This window comes from Pelodiscus sinensis, chromosome 21 (assembly GCF_049634645.1).
Source record: "Pelodiscus sinensis isolate JC-2024 chromosome 21, ASM4963464v1, whole genome shotgun sequence".
Classification (NCBI taxonomy): Eukaryota; Metazoa; Chordata; order Testudines; family Trionychidae; genus Pelodiscus; species Pelodiscus sinensis.
This window is the reverse complement of record NC_134731.1, coordinates 16315445-16335355: the sequence shown is the minus strand read 5'-3', so window position 1 is coordinate 16335355 and position 19911 is coordinate 16315445. Positions and strand designations below refer to the sequence as shown.

The 19911-nt window shown below is 52.3% G+C and overlaps 2 protein-coding genes across 5 annotated transcripts in view; both read left to right on the top strand.

The window, feature by feature from the left end:
* Positions 1-1470, top strand: part of TBL2 (transducin beta like 2) — a 29411-nt gene extending 27941 nt beyond the window's left edge. For both annotated transcript variants that reach the window (XM_075904993.1, XM_075904994.1), the window contains 2 exons: positions 127-279; positions 840-1470. In XM_075904993.1, the coding sequence (XP_075761108.1) occupies positions 127-279; positions 840-1296 (610 nt within the window). In that variant the 3' untranslated portion in view covers positions 1297-1470. The remainder of the gene's footprint in view (positions 1-126; positions 280-839) is intronic.
* A 4651-nt stretch (positions 1471-6121) lies between these two features.
* Positions 6122-13962, top strand: BCL7B (BAF chromatin remodeling complex subunit BCL7B). Of its 3 annotated transcripts, XM_075904996.1 has the most exons (7): positions 6351-6736; positions 8225-8300; positions 8786-8882; positions 11147-11317; positions 11864-11943; positions 12099-12213; positions 12441-13962. In XM_075904996.1, the coding sequence occupies exons 1-6, from the start codon at positions 6378-6380 to the stop codon at positions 12162-12164; spliced, it is 849 nt and encodes a 282-aa protein (XP_075761111.1). In that variant the 5' UTR covers positions 6351-6377; the 3' UTR covers positions 12165-12213; positions 12441-13962. The 3 variants fall into 3 exon arrangements, with proteins under 3 accessions (XP_075761112.1, XP_075761111.1, XP_075761110.1); XM_075904997.1 differs by lacking the exons at positions 6351-6736; positions 12099-12213 and adding an exon at positions 6122-6342; XM_075904995.1 differs by lacking the exon at positions 12099-12213.
* Positions 13963-19911: the final 5949 nt, after the last annotated feature.

The following is a 19911-nucleotide window of genomic DNA, read 5'->3' as shown; positions in this document are numbered from 1 at the left end:
TCCTTCAGTTTGGTTAGGGTATGACCCAAAAGTGGAATCATGCCTATGGTATCACAGAGCTGGAAGGCGCTCAGTGACTGGACTAGCATAACTGATGAACACACATGCACACTCTCTTCCCCCCAGGTTTGTAGCATCGTGTGGTTTCACCCCTGACGTGAAGGTATGGGAAGTATGCTTTGGCAAAGGCGGAGACTTCCGGGAGGTGACCAGGGCCTTTGAGCTGAAGGGCCATACTGCTGGCGTGTGCTCCTTCTCTTTCTCCAATGACTCCCGACGGTGAGAAGCTGCCCTGAAAAAATCCTTATCCCATGTCTTTGTGATTTGCTAGCTGGCCACTTCTAATGTGTAGAAGCAGGAAGCCTGTATAGACTCTCCTTTCTCAGCAATGTGTGTCTCTAGGCAGGGTGCCCAGTATCACTGTCCATCCTGACCAATAGGAAGGTTGGGGAAAAGAATCGATGGCAGTAAATCTCTAAGCACGGAGAATGGGCTCACCTGGGCAGAATCCCACTCCAGACCGATTAAAACATAGATGCATAGCAATTCCTCCCCACTTGGATGGAGAAGGGGGCTCATGTTTATATTAACATTTCCTGTGCCTTCAGTTTTGACCCAGTTGGTGACAGGCCCATGTGCTCCTGTTTGAAAGGAATTGTTTTTATAAGTACTAACTTCCCCTGTCTCCAGATTATGGGTAGGCTGCTCTCTCCTTGTAGTCTGCACTAATTGAGAGAGTTGTTCCATGCCAGGGGCTGTGGTTTGGGGGAGGGGAGAAGGGGAGTAATGTTGCTGTCTAGTCTCCTTGCAGGTGTGATTTGTGCTCTCTCCTGCTGTAGGATGGTGACAGTTTCGAAGGATGGCACATGGAAGCTGTGGGACACCGATGTGGAATACAAGAAGCAACAGGATCCTTATCTGCTCTTTACAGGGAAGTGTGAAGTGAAGGAGCCTTGTCGCATTGCTCTGTCACCTGATGCTCGTGTGCTGGCCATCTCTAGCTGCACCAGCATCACTGTGTACAACACTCGGATGGGGGAGAAGGAGGAGCATTTTGTAAACGTCCATGGAGAATACATAACGGACTTGGTGTTCGACATTAACAGTCGTTACCTTGTGTCGTGTGGGGACCGGGCCATCCGAGTGTTCCATAACACAGCAGGTTATAGGGCTATTGTGGAAGAAATGAATGGCATGCTGAAAAAAGCAACGAACGAGGCTACCAGAGAGAGACTGCATCAGCAGATCAAAGATGCCCAGAATGCCCTGGACAGTATCTATGCCAAGAAGAACTAAATCCCTGTGGAAAGGGTATATGTGCAGACTCTTCCAGGTCAGGGAGCCTCATACTCTGCATGGTGGGTTTTTAATAACTGAGTTGTAATAAGAGAGTTTACTGACAGACTAACCACCTCCTTATGGTTGCCTTGTCATTTCTGTACAGAGCTTAATGAAAGGATACAGAGCTGAGTGGTTGATGCCTTTTACTTTGTCTGGGGTAGTTAGTGGGGCACTGTGCTGGGAATAATTACCTGCCATGGGAAGAGAACTGAGAGCCTGAGCCACAGCATGAGAGATTTCATGCTGAATGGAGGAATGGGCTTTGTATGAGGAAGTTAGAAGGGGCTTATTAGTGCCACTCCTCAGGAGCAATGGAACCAGGTCAGAGGGAAAGTTTGTCCATGCAGGGTGCCAGACAGCATTGAACTCTCCCAGTAACTAAAAATGTCTATAGCTATTGCTCCAATGCAGTTCAGATGCTAGGCCCATTTCTTTGACTTGGTCTCCCAAAGAATAACATAAAGCTCACTAAGGGGGCATCTACACTGCACCGGTAAGTTTAAATAAGATACGCAATTTGAGCTACTCAACTTGGGTATCTTATTTCGATCTAATTTCAAAATAGATTAAATTACGTTTTGAAATAAAGTGCTATGTTGAAACTTCCCTTAACTCTTGTGGAACGAGGGTTACAGGGATGCTGGAATAGTGCTCCTGTTGTTTGGAAATCTATTTCAAAATAACGGGAATGTTTAAAGATGCAGAATAGCTATTTTGGAATACTTCTGGTATCCGGAAATAGCGCTGCTGTCTAGATGTAGTCTATCTTACCCCCATATGTGCTATGCATACAGCTTTCTCCTGGGGAGAAGGAAATGGAAAGGGGCTGCATTTGACAGACATTAGTCACCTTGTTTAAAATCCTACGTATAGGAGTTTGGATACCACAATGATGCATGCAGAACAGTAATGTGAGCAGAATAACAGGCTTAAAACAGGAGGAGCCATGTTAGTCTGCCACGTAACTGAAAAAACTTAAAACAACGAATGGTCCTGCAGAACCTTCAAGATTAACAAAAAATGTAGATGGTATCACAAGCTTTCGTGGGCACAACCCACTTCATACAACTGGAGCAAGGGGTCCAGAGGTATAAATAAATAGCAGAAAGGGGGAAGATGAGGAGAGAGAGAGTAGGGAAAAAAATCTTGTGAATTAGAGAATGTCTGAGCTAAATGAGGCTAATATCAGGCTGCAAGTGCCTGATACTTACAGCCCACTCTTTTAACCTCATTTAGCATGGACACTAATTGGCAAGATTTTGTTCTTCTTTCCCTCCCAATTTCCCCTTTTTCTGCTATTTATCTGGCCCCTTGCTCCATTCATCTGAAGCTTATGATACTATTTACATTTTTTGTTAGTCTCTAAGGTTCTGTAAGTCCATTTGTTTTGTTTTTTTAAGCTTAAAACAAAAAGTTCTACAGCTATGATGACAGTGTCTCAACCTGGACTCCATACATTAAACTCCTTTTAGATAACTGCCTTGTGCCTGGAGACAGCCTGTTTGAGAGTGCTACATAGTCCTATATTTTGTTTGAGAGAGCTGTTTCCTGCTGCTCTGAAAACACTAGGCCCCTGCTCTCAGGAGAAATGCTTGCTGAAATAGCTGGAGACTGGATGTGAGATGGTTGCTAGTCAGAATTCAGGCTTTGTAAACAATGTTGTTTTAAAATCAGCAGGGTTATTAAGTTTTGCACTTTAGCTGTCTGGGAACACGCTAATTCCAGCACTTTTAGCAACAGAATTCTTCCTCTGTAAATGTCTACTAGAATAGCAGGGAGGAACTAAGTATAGTCAGTATTATGGTACTGTTCCTTTTGTGCAGCCTGAGCTGAAAGACTGCTTTGGTGAGAAGGCATATACACACTATTTTCTAGCAAAAACAAAAGGAAAAACTAACAAGATGGTTTAATAAGTGATGAGCTTTCGTGGGCCAGACCCACTTCCTCAGATCATATTCTGAAACAGAATTGGCATGACCATATATACCAAAGGAATACAGTGAAAAAAGTGAACACATTATTAAACTGACAGATCCGTTCATTTCAACCTACCTGAACATAATCTTAACGACTTTATTATATGCATTTTACTTCAGAGACTTCAACACCAGATTACAGAGGGAAACTTCAGAAAGTTCTTTCATGCTTAAATTTGACACTTTACGAATGGGCCTTAAAGATGCTAATTATCTTAAATGTGCATCTGACAAAGTGGGTCTTTGCCCACGAAAGCTTATGCTCCAACACTTCGGTTAGTTTATAAAGTGCCACAGGGCTCCTTGCCGCTTTTGCAGATTCAGACTAACAGGGCTACTTGATACCTTAACCATTACAATGATAACTTCCCCACTTATCACCCCTGATTACCCATTCATTGACTCATAAATAGCTATTCCCTCCCTCCCTCTCCCTCATCTCACCTTCTGTACTAAATCTGCTTTGTCAGTTTAATAATGTGTTCACTTTTTTCATTGTATTCCTTTGATATATATATGGTCATGCCCATTCTCTTCCAGAATATGATCTGAGGAAGTGGGTCTGGCCCACGAAAGCTCATCACCTAATAAACCATCTTGTTAGTCTTTAAAGTGCTACATAATTTTTCCTTTTCTTTTTGCAAGATCAGACTAACACAGCTACCTCTCTATTACTATTTTCTAGAGCACTGAAAGAACATTAAAGTTCAGGGACGGCATATTGCATAGGCTGGAGAACGTTGCGCCTCCCTAAGCAGCCCTGTGTAGCTCCAACAACAATCCTCCCCAAAAACCCAATTGGAGTGGCTGGGGCTGCCTCCTGTTTGGGCCCATGCCACCTGATGCTCAAAGGGGCTGCACACATGGACCTACCCTCAGCGAGTGGGGAACTACATGGTGCTTGCCCACCTCCTCAGGGACCAGGAGTGCCATGTGCTGCCTCTGGAGGCTGTACACCACACACTGCTCCTGGCTGCCTCTAGGAGCCGAGAGAGGTTGCTACTTCTGGGGAGTCCCATGAGGTAAATGACCAGAGCCCACATCCCAAAATCTTACCCAGCGTGAAGCCTCCTCAACATCCAAATTCGTTCCTGGGGCTTGAACCCGGCACACCCTACTATATCCTCATCCCATCCCTCAGCCCCCTCCTACACCCAAATTCCAACCTAGAGCCTGTACCCACTCACATAAAGCCTAGCCCTGAGCCCCCTCTTGCACCATGAACCTCTCATTTCTGGCCTCACCATAGGAGCCATATGCCCAGTCCAGACTCTGTACCCCACCCCTGAGTCCCTGCCTATACTCTAACTCCCTCCTGCACCCAAACTCTCCCCTGGAGCCCATAGCTCCCTCAGCCATTGAATCCCTCGGCTCCACTCCCCCAAATTCCTTATCCCCAGTACCCCCAGGCTGACACTTTGGCCCTTCTCCATGGAAAATAAATGAAGATGTGGGAGCAAGGGTGGGGCTTCAGATAAGGTGAAGGGCAGGGGCAGGACTTAAGCAAAAAGAGGGGAGTCTCAGCAAAGAGAAAATGTGCAGAGGGATGGGGTTTAAGAACATAAGACTGGCCGTACTGGGTCAGACCAAAGGTCCATCTAGCCCAGTAGCCTGTCTGCCGACAGCGGCCAATGCCAAGTGCCCCGGAGGGAGTGGACCGAAGACAATGATCAAGTGATTTGTCTCATTTCCAGCCTCTGACAGAGGCCAGGGACACCATTCCTACCGCCTGGCTAATAGCGTTTTATGGACCTAACCTCCATGAAATTATCTAGATTCTCTTTAAACTCTGTTATAGTTCCTGCCTTCACAGCCTCCTCTGGCAAGGAGTTCCACAGGTTGACTACATGATGTGTGAAGAACTTTCACTTAGTTTTGAACCTATTACCCGTTAATTTCATTTGGTGTCCTCTAGTCCTAATATTATGGAAACTAATGAATAATTTTTCTTTATTCACCCTCTCCACACCATTCATGATTTTATATACCTCTATCATATCCCCCGTCAGTCTCATTTCCAAACTGAAAAGTCCCAGTCGCTTTAGCCTCTCTTCATATGGGACCTGTTCCAAACTCCTAATCATTTTAGTTGCCCTTTTCTCAACCCTTTCCAAGGCCAAAATATCTTTTTTGAGGTGAGGAGACCACATCTGTACACAGTATTCAAGATGTGGGCGTACCGTAGTTTTATACAGATATTCTGGCTAGATTTAGATATTCTGGCTAGATGTAGACTGGCATGATTTTGCGCAAATACTTTTAACGGAAAAGTTTTTCCACTAAAAGTATTTGCGCAAGAGAGCGTCTATACTGGCATGTGCTTTTGCACAAAAGCATCCGTGCTAGTGTAGATGCTCTCTTGCGCAAGAAAGCTCTCATGGCCATTTTAGCCATTGGGCTTTCTTGCGCAAGAAATTAACGTTGCCTGTCTGCACTGGCCTCTTGCTCAAGAACAGTTGTGGAGGAGGACTCATCCCTGAGCAGGAGCAGGGAAGTATTTGCGCCAGAGCCACTGATTTTGTACATTACAACGTCAGTGTTCTTGGGCAAATACTTGCGGCCAGTGCAGACAGGGCAGGATTTTGTGCAAACCTTGCCAGTCTAGACGCACCCTCTGCCTATCTTCTGTCCCGCTCTTACTAATTCCTAACGCCAGACCCCACTGGAGCTGTACTGGGCCTGAGGGGCGGGTTCGCTCGGGCCAGGACAGCGCTCCACAATTCTCGCCTCCTCCCTACACGCGCAGCGGGCGGGGCAGGACTGCGCATGCGTACTGACCGCTGCGTACTCCCTGCACCCTCCCTTCCCCCGGGCGGAGCGGGCGCGCTGACGCACTACGCACAGGGTGCGGGCGGGACAGGTCGCGCGCATGCGCGGGGGGCGGGTCGTGGCGGCGGTGCCTCGGAGCCGGGTTCGCCGGTGCTGTGGGCGCCATGTCGGGCCGCTCGGTGCGAGCTGAAACTCGCAGCCGCGCCAAAGATGACATCAAAAAAGTGATGGCGGCCATCGAACGCGTCCGCAAATGGTGAGAGGCGGGGGCGGGGGCGGGGCCTCGCGGTCATGAGCCAATCACCGCGCCTCATCGGCTTCGGTGGCGGGACTCGCATGGCTAATAACCAGTCAAAACGCATCACGGAAAAGTGGGCGGAGCCAGGGGAGGGAACACCCAATGACTCTTTACGGTGTGAGTGGGCGGGCACACGAGGGGTTACCCGATTGGCAGAGACGACTCCCAATGACAAGTCTGCTGTGGCGCACTGCGTCCGAGGTCACGTAGACAGGCGTTGTGCGCGGCCAGTCGGGGCCCAGGGGGCGGGATTCTCTGTTACCATGGGCGCCGGAGGCCCTCTCCGTGACCCCCGCTGTCCTGCCTGGCGCGGGGACATGGCCGCCGGGCCGGGCTGCAGGGCCCCGCCGGGGTGAGTGGGCGGGCGGGCTCCCCCGCTCGCAGCCCGGCCTGAGCCCGGGAGTGGCCCCGCCCGGCGGCTCTGGGGGGGTCGGGCCCGCGCAGCGCATCGCGCGGCCGGAGGGAGACGGGGCCTGTCTGCGCCTGCGCGAGGGCGGCGATGCCCGCTCAGGAGCAAGAGGCCAGTGCGTTCGGGCACCAGGAATTCTTGCACAAGAAGCCCCTGTGGTGAAAATGGCCGGCAGAGCTCCCTTGCACAAGAGAGCGTCCACACTGGCACGGATGCTCTTGTGCAAGGGCACGTGCCAGTGCAGACGCTCCCTTCTGGAAGAGTTCTTGCACAAGAAGCTGCCAGTGCTGACCCAGCCTTAATTTAATATTGCAATAGCTAACAGGCGCTCGCATCATTTCAGTAACACCCATAATGTGACACGTGCTGTACTAACATAAAAGACTCCTCCTGACTCAAAGAGCTGAGGTAGTGATCTCACGATGGTGTAAAAGTCATGGGTAATTTTCAGACTGATGGAGGGGCCTACCTCTTGTCAAAGTTCCCATAAGCCAACAGCTTGGCAGGCTGAAAATTAAGGCACAACAATGTTATGGCCAATGGTTTAATGGGGCCAGCTTGTGCCCAGCTGTCTGAGTGACCTAACCCACTGGATCAGGCACCTCTTTTGAGTTGAGTAGGCTTTCAGCATGACATCAAGCAAGACTTAAACCCATGATCTTCAGGAGTGCAGTTGGGCCCCTTCACCACTCAACTGCCCAACCTCTCCTAGCAATCAGTGTTAAAAAGCCTGTGGAAAGTCAAGGCCTGGGCGACCAAGTTTCCATGTCTTTCTTTACAATCACAAGGGCCCACAGACAACTGTAAGTCAACTCCTCTCCTAGTGGCTCCTCTGCAGACTGACTTTCCCATTAGTCAGCCACTACTTCCCTTCCTTTGTTTCAACAAGAAGGTTTTGGGATAGGCTTTAATTTCTCTCCCTGCAAAGCATATCTGCAGGCAGAGTGCAAGTTTGGATGCCAATGCCCCTTGGCCCTGATGATGCGAAGGTGAGAGGCACCAGGTTAGAAATGGGAGGAGAGAGAAAGCCATGCTGAGGGGCAGAGTGAGCAGAAATGCCCTCTCTTTTCCAGTCAAGTCAGTGGGCTAGGAAACTCTTGCTCTACAGATAATGGGAAAAGGCCCATTTTAGGGGGAACAAGGAGACAATGTTCAGTGTTTATGTTCCTAACCCTCAGAGCTAGGACACTGAAAGGAACAGAGACTTCCTTTGCTGCTGCTGTTGCCTTTTTGGACAGCTTTGTGGTGTAGTTGTGTCAGTTTCACTCTGTTTCTCATCCTGCCTTGGCAAATGTATGCAGAAGTAGCTGCACAGGCATGATCCTGAATTTAATGGCTGTGTCCTGAGAAATCACCAGGACTTTCTCAGTTGTGTGATTGGGAGAGGTGGTTGGCTCTGTTGGCTGTAACCTGTCTCCTGCTTGTTGGTAGGGAGAAGAAGTGGGTTACAGTGGGAGACACGTCCCTTCGGATATTTAAGTGGGTGCCTGTAGCAGATAGTAAAGAGGTAAGTGCTGGGTCCCAGGTAAGGAAGGCCCTTAAGGATTGTGTGCACTGGCTGGAGAGGAGGAGGCTGCACATCACTGCTAAAGGGGACGGACTTAAACTGTACCCTTCAGAATGTCACCCCAGCTCCCCAAGGAAGGTTTGGCTTTGAGGATCTCCTCTTCATGTCTCAACAAACCTGTAGTTCTCTCAGGAAAACAAAGGGCCTCATTTCCCCTGGCTGCCCCTCACCAGACAAAAGAACCAGTTGTCACTTGTGTGGGGATCCCTAGGGCAGGGGAGCTCTGGTCAGTTTGCTCACTGGAAGGCCAGTCTTCCTACAGCAATCAGCTGCAGGTGGGGGTAGGCCCAGCCAGCCACAGAGCATCTGTCATGTGACTAGCAAGTACCGTTGTTACTGCTGGGGAGGGCACTGTTTGATGCCCTGCTGTCTCTCTCCCGTCTGCTTGCTGCCTGTGGTGACTCCATGTTCTCTCTCCTGTGTAGAAAGAGAAGTCCAAAACAAGTGGCAGCACTGCCCGAGAACCCAATGGCTTCCCAGCTGACACATCGGCCAACTCCTCCCTTCTCCTGGAATTCCAGGGTGAGTCTGCCGACCCCCAGCATGCAGGCTGGCAAGGAAAGGGCACTGCTGCTCTTCATACCACAAGGACTTTGTAAATATTGAAGTGTCATTAGTATCTATGTCTTGCACATCACCCCAGGAGCAACACAGATTTTCACAAGGGATGTTGTTCTAACACACAAGAAGGGCCATACTGCATCAACCAATGATCAGTATAGCCCAGGATCCAGACTTCTGATGGTGGCCAGTGCTGGCTGCATCAGAGGGAATGAACCACAAGCAGTGGTTATGTGATCCATCCTGTCATCCATTCCCAGCTACTGGCAGTCAGAGGCTAGGAACACCCAGAGCAAGGGGCAGCATATTTGCTTATCCTGGCTGATAGCCATTTTGGATCTGTCCTGCATGAATTTATTCTTTTTTTGACCCTCTTATATTTTTGGCCTTTCCAACATCCCTTGGCAGGGAGTTCCACAGGTTGACTACATGCTGTATGAAGAAACATGTCCTTTTGTTTGTTTTAAACCTGTTAGGCCTTCAGGGTTATCCATGGTGACACTGTTAATTACCACTATGAGAGGACTTCAGACTAATCTCCCCTTCCCATCCCAGAAGGGGGCACTGCAGGGACTGGTGTGGAGAATTGGAGGAGCAGAGATCTCTGCCCCCAGCTGCTGCTCCTGCTTCCTTTTCTCCAGTGACTGAAGTGTGGGGAAGCTGTTTGCGGCCTGCAGCCAGCACATCTTGCTCTGTAGCACTCTGCAGAGCCGGGCACAGAGATCTCCTGTAGTGTTAGGATGGAGTCTTTCTGGGCATGTCCTGCTTTAGGACAATGGCTCCCAAAGGTTTTACTGAAATGTCCTTCCAGCTGCTTTTTAGTGATCTCTCCAGGGTCCAGATTCCTGGGGAGGGAGGACAGAAACACAGGTCAACCCCCTTCTCCACTGCCTTGCCCCACAAAGGGGTACCAGCCCGAGGTGTGTCCATGCCAAACATAAGCAAGTGGAGCTGTGACCTCATGAACCAGGTTGCAGTACCCAGAGCATGGAGCTGAGCCCAGCCTCACAGGACGGGAGCCATTGCTGCAGGGTGAGCGTGAGGCAGGCTTGTTCTTTAACCCCCATCCCTCAGAGCCTCCTCTTGGGAATGCTGCTGTAAGAGTCCTACGGGCAAGGCCCAGACCGATTCTGTGGTGGATCCAGGATGGACTTTAATTTTAAGAAGCTTCAGGGGGTAGCCGAGTTAGTCTGTACAGGAGAAACTTAAAAAAACAACCAATAGTCTGGTAGCACTTTAAAGACTAACAAACCATGTCGATGGGATCATGAGCTTTCCTGGGCACAGCCCACTTCTTCAGATGGCCGGAGTGTTGGATGTCCAGGACCAAAATAAATAGGGGAGAAAGGAGAGGGGTAGAATAAGTAAAAAAAAACAGGAGTGGGGGAAATAGAAGTAGGGGGGAAGGACAAGAAGAGGCAGTGGGTAAAGAATGCCACTTGTCTCTTCTTGTCTCTCCCCTCCCATTTTTTGCTTCTTCCATTTCTGCCTCCCCCCCCCCTTCCCTATTTATTTTGGTCCTGGACATCCAACACTCTGGTCATCTGAAGAAGTGGCCTGTGCCCACGATAGCTCATGATCCCATCGACATGGTTTGTTAGTCTTTAAACAACAGACTATTGGTTGTTTTTTTAAGTTTAATTTTAAGGCCAGTTTTGCTCTTTGGCCCATTCCATTTGGCCATAAGGGCTTTAGGAAGCCAGAATGGGTAGGAATGGTGTCCCTAGCTTGTTTGTCAGAGACTGGGAATGGGTGATAGGGGAGGGATCACTTGATGGTTACCTGTTCTGTTCACTCCCCCTGGAGCATCTGGCATTGGCCACTGTTGGAAGACAAGACACTGGGCTAGGTGGACCTTTGGTCTGACCCAGTCTGGCCAGTCTTATGTTCATTTGCTTCAGAACCAGGACAGCCTAGGAACCACTACTGAACAGATTTGTGTCCCAATCCCACAAAGATGCTCTTTGCTCAGCAAACACCTCAGGGACCCTCCTCTGCCTGTTCTCTCTTCCCATACTTGGTCTTTTCCTTCTTGGAGGAGTGGTGTCCCGGACATTGACTCTGAAAATCTTACGTGGCTTGGGAACAGCTGCAGAGCCCTCCTGTTGGGTGTGAATCCTCCCTGCTCCGTATGGGGTGCCCCCATTCAGTGCTGCCCCTGCTGGGCCCCTTGTGCTAACGCAGCAGTGAACTTGGCATCCCCCAACATGCTGATGACTTTTCAGATGAGACCAGTAACCAGAGCTCCCTGTCGGATGTCTACCAGCTCAAAGTCGACAGCAGCCCAAACTCGAGCCCCAGCCCACAGCAGAGTGAGTCAATGAGTCCTGCGCACACGTCTGATTTCCGCACGGACGACTCACAGCCGCCTACACTGGGGCAGGAGATCCTGGAAGGTATAGTCTGGCCAACTGCACTGGGAGAGGAGATCAGGGAGGGGGTAGGCGGGACAGCCTTAAGAAAAGCACAGTTCAGTCAGCCATTCTGGGCTTGGCGAGGCCTGGACAGCTGCCCATGATGGGGTGGGTGAGTTTCTGGTTCTTGCTCCTAGAAAATAGTTTGCTGCCTTGTTCTTGTGGGTGGAGAGGGGCTGGGCTTCCTGCTGGAGGTATGGCTTGGGAGGAGGGTTGTCAACCCTCCAGGATTGTTCTGGAGTTTCCAGGAATAAAGATTGATCTTTAATTAGAAATTGTTGTGCTGAAACCACCAGAATGGCAGCCCTACTTGGGAGGCTGCGTTCATGCATGTTAGTGCTGCATGTCCAACGTGGTGCTTTTCCTAGGCCCCTGTGGTGCAAGGACAGCAGAGTTCTGCCCTCCAGGCAGAGCCATACAGTCCTGAGAGTATGTTGTGGGTGTAGCTGGCTGGCTCACTCACTCCGTGAGCCTTTACCATTGGGCTCGTGGGGCCAGCGCACCCTCACTCTGCCTGCTCCCTTCCAGAGCCCTGCCTGCCTTCCTCGGAAGTTGCAGATGAGCCTCCCACTCTCACGAAGGAAGAGCCTGTCCCTCTTGAGACTCAGGTAAGGGGAAGGGGAACCAGAGCAGACCCAAGCTGCACCACCGTCCCATTGGGGCATTGCCCTGGAAACCTACCAATGGCAGGTTGGGTGATGACCCCATGAACTCTCAGTGCTGCCCATTTGAGAGAAGCACCCAGCTCATGCTTTCCCTGCAGGCTTGGGTGGCCCTCAGCCCAGGTTCCTCGCCAGTGTCGAGCTGCGAGTGCCAAAATCAGCAGTGACTGGAGAACTGAAAACGTGGGGACGGCCTGAAAGAAGCACAGTAACTAAGTAGGCTGCTGCACTTGGCCAGCTGTTCTTGTTCATTAAAAGGCTCCTCTGTGCCAAGCTGTTGGAGCCTAGGCCGCAGCGCCTCATGGTCGGAGTGTAGCCTCTGCTCTTCCCTTCAGGGCTATTGGTTCCTTGTGAGCAGAGCCCAGGGGCTGTTGCTGAGCTGTGCACAGAGCGGAGAGCTGCATGCCTTGGTGCCAATGACTTCTGCTTTCTTGCTGTTGTAGGAAACTGAAGAGGATTCTGGGGCACCACCTCTGAAGAGATTTTGTGCCGAGCAGAACTCTGTATGCCACACAGCCTTGGAGAGCTAGCCTGCCCTCCCCAGGGCCGGGCCACTTCCGGCACACCCCTGCAGAGGCAGCCTGCCCTCCCCAGGGAAGGGCCCCTTCTGGTGCACCTCTGCAGAGCTGGCCTGCCCTCCCCAGCGCTGGGCCCCTCCTGCCAGATCTCCCCTCCTCCCCCATTTCCCGCAGAGCTAGCCTGCTTTCTCCTGGGACTCTCCTGCTGGACTCCCTGCAGAGCTGGCCTGCCCTCCCCAGGGACAGGCCCCTCCCACCAGCCCCCGTAGTGCTGGCCTGGCCCTCCTGCTACTCCTCACAGAGGAACTTATTTGTCCTTCCCTCTGGGCAGGGCAGGGCTGGGCAGGGCAGTCCCTGCTATCAGTATGTGCAAACTTGCCTCTATTTATTGGCTCCCTTTTCCTGCTGCTCTGTGCTGGTGCTGCAGGGTCTGGGCCTGCAGCCTGCTTGTGGGAGGTGCTGTGTGTTCTGGGTCTCCTGCTCTGCCTGATGCCAGCTGAGAGCTGCAGCCTGGCAGACAATAAGCCCCTGCAGGACTTGGAGTCAGTGCTTGAGTGAGGCGCTGTGCCCCCAGTGGCCGGGACTGGAAGAGCCCTTCCCCCTGCACTGTTTCTCTTCACTGGTGTGACCATGTCCTGGAGCTTCCCACAGTAAACAAGCCTCCCTGATGAGCCTGGAGGAATTTGGGGAGTGGTTGGGCCACAGGACCTTGCAGCACTGGGGCTCTGACAAAGGCGTTTGCCTGCAGGACAAGAATTTCAAGCTGGGACACTGTGCAATAGCTGTTGGTTTAAGCCATTTGTGCTGGAGGAGACAGGAGCCACCCTGCTAAGGAGGGAAGGCAGCTGAGTGCTTCAGGACACAGCCGCCCCCAGCTATGCCCTACGGGGCCTCTGGACGCAGGATGGCAGCATTCGAGGATGCAGGCTGCTGTTAGTATTAGATCCAGGGAGGGTGCCCAGGTCCCAGCTGACTCTGTGCCCTGAGCCTGGCATGGACATACTGTTCCTAATGTGAGGGCCCCTGGCAGAAGCAGCAAAGGTTTGCTGCAGCTTGGGGCCCACTACAAGTCTGACCTCAGGGATGAGGAAGGACTCAGAAGGGCCTTAGGTCTCTCCCAGCAAACCCAGGGGCCTTGGTTCTCACTCTCCCAGGAATGTTGGGGCCACATCAGGTCCCAGGACATCTTATACGGGCTACCCCCAAGGCCCTGGCTGGTCACCCAGCTCCCAGGGAGCGCTGCTCCCCAGGCTTGTTTATCATGGAGCTCCCATCCCTCCTCCTCTCCAACGCCATGGACCCGTTTCCTCTTCGTAACAATCTGCATGTGAAATCAAGTCTGTGAGTGAGTCTCCGTTGAAGCCGAAGGCGCCAGTTAGGCATGGGAGTGGAGAGATATTTTAGCACTGAATAGAATATTTTTAAAATTAAACTATTTGAAATACCCTGTGTGAATTTCTCAGCAGCAGCTTGGGGAGGCTGTGGACCTACCATGGAGCTCTGCAAGTGCAGAAGCAACAAGATATAGTGACAAGACGTTTCCCATAAAATTGAGACTGTCCACTATGTAACTTGTAGTCCTTGTCCTGCCAAGGTACAGTCTTGCTGCCATTTGTCCCGATATTGTAGGATTGCCAGGTGTCTTGTTGGCCAAGGTTGGCTCCATGCCGCTCCCTGGAATAGCAGAGACATGTCCCTCTGATGCCAAGACATGGGGGAGGGGCGGGGTTTTGGGTCTGTCTGCAGCTCCTATTGGCCAGGCAGGACAATTGGAGGCCCAGGAGTGGCACCTGTGGGCAGAGGCAGCAGAAGTGCTAGAAGCCTGAGGGACATGCTGCTGCTGGAGAGCTACCCAAGGTAAGTGCTGCTTTCAGCTGGGCTGTGCACCCTTAGCCTGTGGCTTGTAGGAGGTGCCATATGCTTGTGAAAGAGGCAGGAGTGGGGCCATGCTCCTCTGCCTTGCAGCAGTGGCATCTGCCTCCCTTGTGGCTTCCTGTGGCTGTTCCTCCTCCCCCTGCTGCAGCCAGTGTGAAGGAGTCCATTACTTCTAGTTACGAGCAGAACCTGTGGAGCTCTGAGAGTGTGCGTGCATGGTGGAGAGTTTCTGCTGTTTCCAGGTGATTGTGCCCCATCGGTATCCTCAGCCTCTCCTGGCAGTGAGGCTGGGGTGGTTATGCCTCCAGGAGAACATTGCTTTGCTACCTGGTCACATGCCCAGGGTCCAGAATCTTCTCAGACCAGTTTATCAGGAATTTATCTCTGAGTCACGTGTGTTCCATAAAGACAAGTTCTTCTTCGGGGATGTCCCCGCGGGTGCTCCACTATGGGTGCTGGGCTTGCCCTGGCGCCGCAGACAGAGACTTGTCAGTAGTAGTATCCGGCCGGACCACGCATGTGCCGCAGGCTCGCGGCTTTCGCGCTCTTTCCGTTGCGCGGTCCGGCCGCCCGCCAGTTCCTCTTCACCGCCTCAGGCTGCAGACGCCTGTAACCGCGCTCCTCTCTCCTCAGAACTAGACAGCTTCTAGTTCTCCCTTTCTACATATAAAATCTCCTTTTCCCTCCCTCTCCCCTCTCTCCCCATAAAGTAAAAAACAAAACAAAAAATTTTCTTTCAAGAGGGGAAGGATAAACAAGAGCTATCGGGAGTGAAAGCGGAGACCGCTCTTACCTCCCGCCTCTCAGTTGTTCTCCTGTCAGCTCCTCCGTATAGAGCTCCGTTCACCTTAAAAAAAAAAAAAAAAAAAAAAAAAAAAAAGACAGATTGTTAAGATATCAAGAACAAAAGATAGCTATCAGTTTTAACAACCACCTACTGTCAAAACCATTAACAGATAAGAAGCAGCGAGCTCCCGACATGTCATCTACCGGCTTTAAAAAATGCGGCTCCTGCCGGGAGGCAATGCCAGCCTCTGACGGCCATACAGACTGTATTCGTTGCCTGGGGGAGTCTCACATCCCCCAGAAGTGTCACCATTGCCTAAGGCTCACCTCCAGAGCCAGGAAAGACAGGGAGAGGCGCCTCCATATGCTGCTTTTTGATACAGCCCTGCAGTCGCAGCAAGCTGACTTGAATCAGCAGCCGCTTAAGCGCCGGGCTTCCTCCGCTACTGTGGGACTGGAGAAGAAATTGACATTGTCCCCAGCAAGATCCCTGCCAGCTGCCTTGAATGGCAGGGACAGCCAGGCACAGACACCGGGGACCTCTGGCATTCCAAAGCCATGTCCCCCTGCCTCAGGGGCTTCCAAGTCTAAGCGGCCACGGGAGCCTGCAAAGACGTCAGCTCCCCAGCCGGCTTCAGTTCAGCCACTGCCTCCTCCTCCGGCGCCGAGCATTGAGCCGCCGCCGAGAGCAGCCCCGGACCCGATCACGGCACCGGCCGCGACAACCGCCCCGGCACTGCCTTCCAGTAGCTGCGCGGTGCCGGACCATACGGCGCCGACCCGTTCTGGGGCCGGCGCGGTGCCGATCGCTCCTGCTCCTCCACACCAGGAGCTAAGTAATTCAGCGGCTAGCGCTTCAGCGCCTGCCGCACATCAATCACCCCGGAGCCCTGCTCCTGCTGCTGCTTTCTATTCCCCACGCCGCTGCAGCTGCTCCTGCTCCCGCTTCTTCTCCCCAGCACCGTCCTCTTCTCAGCCGGCGGTGCGATCTCCACGCCGGTCCTCTCACCGGTGCCGCTCTCCTCGCACCTCGTCGAGACTGCCCTCCCCGTTTCTGGCTGCTGGATCTCCCCATCGCAGGCACCAGTACAGGCATCTCTCTGCCTCTCCTGCCTCCTCCAGGGCATTACACCTCCGCTCCTGCTCGCCCTGCTCCCCGTACCGTTATCGGACGGCAGCCACTCCAGCTTCAATTATGACCGTTCGCCGCATCATGGCGCCTACCATCGCGATGACCGTGACTCTCGACATTCCCATAGCCGGTATTCTTATCGACCACGATCCGTCTCCAACTACGCTGCACACAGGTGCTCTCCAACCCCGGCTCCCCTTACTCCTCCGCATCATGCGCCATCACCATCTCACCACTCTTCAGAGCCGGAACATACTCCCTTCGTGCACCATGCCTCGGGGTCTTCCATTCCAGTCTCATCTCCTCTGGAGGATGCAGTGAACCCCGACGATAGCTCTCCTCCAGACGACCTCCGTCAATTCCAAGAATTATTTAAGCGGGTATCGATTACCCAGGAGATTCCCCTACAAGAGCTCAAAGATAAGCAATACAAGCTTTTTAGGAATCTCCAACCGCGACACAGTTCACGCCTCGCCATCCCTCTCGACGAAGGCATCCTGGAACTGGCTGACGAAGTGTGGCATGCTCCAGCGTCGGCCCTTCCCACCAACAAAAGAGCCGACAAGAAATATTTTGTGCCACCAAAGGGCATGGAATTCCTCTTCGCCCATCCACAGCCTAACTCTTTAGTAGTTGACGCAGCTCAGCAGAGATCTAGAGCCCCTCATCTCAAACACCAGGGCTCTGATAAAGACGTAAGGAGGCTTGACGTCCTGGGCAGAAAGGTATATACCTCGGCGACTTTACTCCTCAGAATCGCCAATTACTCGGCGCATCTTTCCAATCACTCCTTCGACACAATTTCACGCCTCACTCCTCTCATGGATCATCTCCCTGATCCAGAAAGATTGATCCTGAGATCAGTCATCCAAGAGGGCTACACATCAGCGAGAACGTCCCTCCAGATGGCCATGGACGTGGCTGATACTGCTGCTCGCTCTGCCGCTACGGCTATTGTTATGCGTAGAGCTTCTTTTCTTCAAGCGGCAGGAGTTCCAAAGGAACTACAGACGAAGGTCGAGGACTTACCCTTCGACAAGGACAAGCTCTTCGCAGAAAACACGGATGCGATCCTGCACTCCTCTAAAGACTCTCGGACAACCTTGCGAACTCTGGGGATGTATACCCCCCCCTTTAAGAGACGTCGGTACGCACCATATCAGTGCAGATATGATTACCCCTACATTAGACACCAGTGGCAGCAGCACCACCACCAGAGGCCTCAACGACGCCGAAACCTGAACGGCAGAACGAACATACCTTCCAACAACAAGCAACAGATTTGATGTGTTGGTCGAGGGCGAGCACACAACCACAGGCAGCACCGTGAATCGTTCAACCCAGCTGTTTCACTACCGTCTAAGACCCTTTCTACATCAATGGGCAACAATCACCACGGACAAATGGGTCCTCGAGATTGTTCAGTTCGGCTATCCTATCCCTCTTATAGCCATCCCACCAACCACTCCTCCCACCCCGTCCCTCTTCAGGGACCCCTCTCACGAGACTCTCCTCAGACTAGAGGTCGACCGCCTTCTCTCTCTGGGTGCCATAGAGCCAGTTCCGAAGGACTTCAGGAACAGGGGTTTTTACTCTCACTATTTCCTCACCCAGAAAAGGTCCGGAGGCTGGCGTCCTATCCTAGACCTCCGTCGTCTGAACAAATATCTCAGAAAACAACGATTCAAAATGACAACTCTAGCTGCCATAATCCCTATTCTAAATCCACAGGACTGGTTTGCCGCCCTCGACCTCCAAGACGCCTATTTCCACGTCCCTATTCACCCTGCTCACAGAAGGTTCTTGCGCTTCGTCGTGGCGAAGGACCATTTTCAATACAAGGTCCTCCCCTTCGGGCTATCTTCAGGCCCCAGGGTATTCTCAAAGCTCCTATCCGTGGTCACGGCCTTTCTGCGACGCCAAGGGGTGCTCATCTTCCCTTATCTGGATGATTGCCTGCTCAAAGGCGCTTCGGCACACGAGGTCTCCCACATGGTTCACCTCACGATGCAAGTCTTCCGATCGCTCGGACTCCTCCTCAACGAGCAGAAGTCCGTCTTGCATCCCACTCAGGACATCGAGTTCATTGGGGCCCGTCTGGACTCACTCGCTGGCAGAGCGTTCCTACCGTTGCAGAGGTTTCAGGCCATCCAGGACCTCATTTGCACCATCACCATGAGCCCCACCGTTCCACTCATCACATGTCTCAGACTCATGGGCCACATGGCCGCCACAACGTACGTCGTGAAATACGCCAGACTACACCTGCGTGCCCTTCAACACTGGCTGAGCCTCGTATACCACCACACCAGATACGACTTCACAGACCCGTTACACCACCACCGGCCGTTCTTCAATCATTCCGATGGTGGACCAGCCACACAAACCTGCTGTCGGGCGTACCATTTCACCCGCAGCAGCCTCTCCACCAAATCACAACGGACGCCTCCTTACTAGGCTGGGGGGCCCACATGGGTTCCCTCTCGGTACAAGGCCAATGGTCCCTACAAGAAGCAAGGTTGCACATAAACCTTCTAGAGCTTCGGGCTATTTTCAACGCATGCAAATCCTTCCTCGTCCACATTCGAAATACCACTGTGACGATACTTACAGACAATATCGTAGCCATGTACTACGTAAATCGCCAGGGCGGCGCTCGCTCCCGTTCCCTATGCACGGAAGCTATCCACTTTTGGAACTGGTGCATTCGCCACGGGGTGACTCCTTTGGCATCCTACTTACCTGGCACCACAAACGTGACGGCAGACTTCCTGAGCAGACACTTCCACTCAAAACACGAATGGGAAATGCACGACGGCATACTACGCGACATCTTCCAACGTTGGGGGACTCCCCGAGTGGACCTCTTCGCAACTCCCGCCAACGCAAAATGCCACAAGTTTTGCACCAGAGCGGGCCTGGGCCGCACATCTCTAGGGGATGCCTTCCTCGTGACTTGGCGTGGACCCCTCCTTTATGCATTTCCCCCCATACCTCTCATTCCCAAGGTCCTTCAGAAGCTGAAGGCGGACAGGGCTACGATAATCCTCATAGCCCCAGATTGGCCTCGCCAGCACTGGTTTCCATTCCTGCATCGCCTCTCCGTGCGGACACCGATCCGCCTTCCGCCTCTCCACGACCTCCTCACACAAGCCCGAGGACGCCTGAAACATCCCCAGATACAAATGCTGAACCTAACAGCATAGTTCCTAACTGGCTGAACCCAAGTGAATCTGTTTGTTCTGCCGCAGTCCAAAACGTCCTAGTACAGAGTAGGCGACAAACCACGAGAAAAACTTACCTCCACAAGTGGCACGGATACTCCTCCTGGTGTACCTCGAACCACCACGATCCGGCACGTCCGTCCATTTCCTCCGTACTGGACTATGCACTGCACCTAAAAAACAAGGGTCTTGCGTTAGCCTCCATCAGGGTGCACCTCGCAGCAATATCGGCATTTACATCACCTGTAGATGGCGTTTCTATCTTCGCCCATCCTACGACTAAACGATTTCTCAAGGGCCTTATCAATATGGACCCACCACGCAACCCAGTCCCTCCTGTGTGGAGCCTGGATGTGGTACTCGACGCCCTAATGAGGCC